This window comes from Aplysia californica, unplaced genomic scaffold (genome assembly GCF_000002075.1).
Source record: "Aplysia californica isolate F4 #8 unplaced genomic scaffold, AplCal3.0 scaffold00500, whole genome shotgun sequence".
In the NCBI taxonomy this organism is placed as follows: Eukaryota; Metazoa; Mollusca; class Gastropoda; order Aplysiida; family Aplysiidae; genus Aplysia; species Aplysia californica.
The window spans coordinates 412,001-416,502 of NW_004797770.1; the positions used below are offsets into that span (position 1 = coordinate 412,001).

The 4,502-nt window shown below is 38.4% G+C and overlaps 1 protein-coding gene across 1 annotated transcript in view; it reads left to right on the top strand.

The window, feature by feature from the left end:
- LOC101864646 (b(0,+)-type amino acid transporter 1) overlaps nt 1–3,576 on the top strand; it is a gene marked incomplete at both ends in the record, with an annotated part of 17,427 nt that extends 13,851 nt beyond the window's left edge. The window contains 1 exon segment of the mRNA XM_013086748.2: nt 3,408–3,576. Coding sequence (XP_012942202.2) covers nt 3,408–3,576 — 169 coding nt within the window.
- Nucleotides 3,577–4,502: the final 926 nt, after the last annotated feature.

The window sequence follows — 4,502 nt, forward strand, 5'->3', positions numbered from 1 at the left end:
GATGGGAGGTGAGACTTCATTTGGTCATTATTTTCTTTTTTTTAAATCTTTTTTGCAAACTTTGTTTGGTATTTTTTTTTCATCTTCTTTTCTTTTAAGGACCTTATCTTTATTAACCTTATCAAGGGGTGCATGTGAGTGTGTGTTTGGAGGGGTAAGGGTGCAAAGACTTCAGTTATTAGAAAGTTGGAGAGGCTCATTCGACGGTGGAAGAACTATTCTGCCTTCTGAACGCTAGGCTGATATGAGGTCTGTCCAAGAAAAGAATTTCCCTGTCCTATATCTCACTCACACAACAGATGCGCAATACGCTGGGTGACCTTGACACATGACTTCACTATAAATTATCAATCCCAAAAGATGAAATTACGTTTGCCAAAGTTTAAGCATCGCATCAACTCAGGTTCCTCGCGAGACACTTTGCTTAGTTTAATACACTGATTTCAAAATGGTGTCACTTTGTGATCTTTGTGAAAAAAAATTGCACTCATAGTTCTGCACCCCAGCTCTTCTGTCCCAAATCTGACCTAGATCGAACAAAAATATCAGGCGGTGCTTGATGTCTCGATCGGGTCTCCAATCCATCGTGCAATCGTCCAGTTCCTGCACAAGTTGGTGATTATACGTTATGATTTGTCGTATGAAAGAAAGTATTGACAGATCGTCCAATTTTTGTTTGATGTATCACTATCAGCAGCTGTAACTGGATCTTTAATAAGTTGTCTGACATTAACATATGTAGTCTAATGCCGAAGCAACATGATTTGAATATGGCTTAAAATTGTCCTTATTCGTTCTTCCCGATTGACTAATCTTGGGATCATTAATTTCATTGTTTCCTTTTCTGTTTCCGTTTATTTTGTTTCCTTTTTAATGTGGTCTTTTCTTCTAAAACGAAACATTTTTGCTTCCATTGCTCTTTCTAAATCGAACTTATTGTCGCGTAGCATTGAAACTGTTAAACAGACCAAATTTAACTTTTAAAGAACAGCGTGCTTAAAAGTATTCAAAGTTTATACGTCACTGTGTATACATTTACATATCTGAATACATGGATGTCTCTGAATATCTGCCCGCTGAATAAAAAATGTAATGCTGAAAACTACAGAATGGAAATAGCACGTCCATTTGTTAGAGGCAAAGTGATTACAATGAACACAACGAAATCAAGAATTTGAGTTTCTGTTTAAAAGTGACCTCCTCGTTACGTTGGGTATGTGGGGGTTTTTTTTAACCTTATTAGTAACGCATATTTTTCGATAATAGGCCTAGGCTACAATCCGGTACCACTGGATTATGTTATCTCAATACACGAGTGGTACCGTCTTCAAACTTGTTGACAAGAGCACGCGGAAAGTTCAAGAAATGTTTCGGTGATTATCTCCTAGATATCTACTAAGTGCCTGTGCCAATCTCAGCTCTTTACATGAGGAGTGGATGAATACGTGTATCGTGACCACACTTCCAGCTCCCCCATGTTGTCAGATTAAATCCCGATGCTTTAGTAATGCCAGTGGAATGCGGTCATATTCTGGTATACTGGTATGGCTGTGTGCGGTATTGTTGTGGAAGTATCAAGCTAAACTGCAGTGCAGGCAACGCAGATCCGAAACCCTTACAGTGTTCTTTTGAACTTGATATGCTGTCGTTTTCTCTCTTCTCCTTCCCGATGTCTTGTCGGAGATTAACGTTAAAATCGGATAACACCCCCCCCCCCCTTTGTTTCCCCTAAACCTAATCCTTTAATATTAAACTCTCAGTATACAGCGCAACAGTTCAGCTGGGTCACAGTGTAGCTCAGTTATTAACAGACATAACAAAAGATCTACCATACTTCAGGAAATTTACTATCTGTAATCAAACTGTATGATTACTGGTTGGATCATTCCTTTCTGCTCAGCTTGATATTTATGTTGTTCATATTATTATAATTTAAGTAGGGGCGGATTTGAAGGAAAGTTTGCTATGCTGTAAAACTGCATGACAAAATTGGCTCCGTACAAAGGAGGAACAGCCGTCCATATACTTATGATGTTGAAAGCGGCGTTACTACTTATTACCAAAATATCACAGAGTCCTGGTTTTTACTATGATGTTATGGTTTCGTGTCCTGGTTCAGTTATGTAATTGTATATGTAGCGTACTGTGCATCTTGCTCCCATGCGTTGCGACCGACTGCTATCCGTCTTATATAACATTTTTCTAGCTTGGAGACAGATGAATGTCCTCAACGCATGGCGTGGATTGCGTCTAGTTTCATTTCATCACAGTCTGAATCTCTAGCCTAAGGAGAGCTACGAAAAAAATTGTATTATGTTGAATGGGAGTTCTCCGTCACACTTGCTCGTTCTGCAGGACTATAACGAAACTCTGCTGTTTCTGGAATCCATATCACAAATTTTGAATAGTATTTCTACAATTCCCTATTTAAAGACCGTTACAAGTTGAAAACTGTATGACTAGATTATATCAATCTTTAAAAAGGAAAACATATCAACAGTTATTTCTTTATTTCTTTATTTATTTTTTTAATTTTTTTTTTTTGGGGGGGGAAGGTTGGTTCAAAGGTCGCCTTTATATTTTACCACCTTGCAAATATAGTGCATTAACAAAAGGCCTACGTAGAGTTCAGCTGAGGAAGACGATCAATTATGGGCCCAGTTATGCAATGACACTAGTTAATTTGCGAGTGTAAAGAACAATATTTCGCCCTGTGAGATACTTGAATTTGAAAATGTTTTGAAAGACAAGCCTCTGGTTATGTTCAATATTACCCATAACGTAAAAAAGTATGTATCAATGTGTAAATTGGCTATCAGCATTAAATGTGTGTGTGTGGGGGGTTTGTGTGTGTGTGTGTGTGTGTGTGTGTGTGTGTGTGTGTGTGTGTGTGTGTGTGTGAAAAGGGGGGGGGGGGGGGGTATGAGCATCTAAACAAAGTTCCAGCAAGGCGTTCTCCGTTCTACGTAATCACTGAGGGGAAAATATTATCATAGATTCCTGGATATCAACTCACATAATTATACTATAGTGCTCTGGTGTGTTTTACAGCCTTAGGTGTGCCGTCTCTTTCATAGGGTTAAACTTTCTTTCAAATCCTTCCTTCAACCGTGCTCCAACCACCAGACTGAAAACGTTGCCTTTGAAATGGACATCAATGTATTTGTTTTAATAGGTTATTAAACTCAAACTTGACAAAAACCAATTCTAGAAAGAAAAAAAATGTTACAAGTTGAGATTGTTGTAGAGCTTATCGTTGTTGTTGTTGTTGCTGTTGTTGTTGTTGCTGTTGTAGCCTACAAAGTAGCCTAAACATTAAATAGCACATAACACCAGAGCGCACCCATGAACAGTTTGTCCAGCTCCTGAACCCACGTACATAATATTACGATCTGATCTCTCCACAGGTTCCCATTATCATCCCCATCATCATGATCCTCTTCTCCATCTACCTGGTCATCGCTCCCATCGTCCAGGACCCGTCCCTTGAGTTCCTCTACGCCGCCATCTTTGTTGTAGGAGGTCTCGTCTTTTACCTTCCGTTTGTCCACTACAAGCTCAAGCTTCCTTACTTTGGTATGTTCATTGAATGAAGTAGATCAACACGAAAACTGAGGGGGGGGGGTGCTCTTTCTTTTCTTTCAATCATCAATAATCGTTATCTCTCTCCCTTCTTTCCTTTGCACCAGTACTCTCAAGAAACACATCTAATATCTCCTCTCTTTTTTCTCTTTGTACCGGTATTTTACTGCTTAGCAACACTTCTAATCGACGCTTATACTTATATGACCTAATAATTTGTGTTTTTGGCCTAAGTACAGTAGAACTTTGTTTCAAACTTTTTTGTTGTTGCTGTTAAAGAAAAGGAAACCGAGGTGATTTTTTTCGAACAGAAAGCTCTTGTTGTACAGGAAATACATGTAAAATATGCCCCCTCAAATTTAGTCGCGTTGTATAGATCTATAATATGTAGTGTCAGTTAGTAGTTTTGCACTTACTAATTACATGCGTTGTTACTACGAAATGGGACAGAACTTAATATGCAAATGAACAGATCCACTGATATCCCCTTTGAGTTTAATGGAAGTTCAAAATCAGTACAGTCAGCTAAACCTCCAGAAGCGGGCATCCTTATTTATAGAATGCCGTTTCACGTAAACAAATATTAATTCACACTTGAGCAGGCACAATGTTCTAACCAATGGAAAATTATTTTCATCACAATTCTGCCATTCAATTTTTCTACATTTTTTACCGCTTTTTAAAACTGGCATTTAAATTTATATTAACAGTTCTCTTTAGAATGCAGTGCTATTAAGGTTTGCTATCATTATCAGTAACAATAATTTTTCTGAAACGTAAATTAATGTGTGTATATTTGGGTGTGCTTATGTGTGTGCCCCTCCCCCCCTTGTGTGTGTGTATATGTGTGTATGTGTATATGTGTGTGTGTGTGTGTGTGTGTGTGTGTGCACGTATGTGTGTGTGTGTGTGTGTGTGTG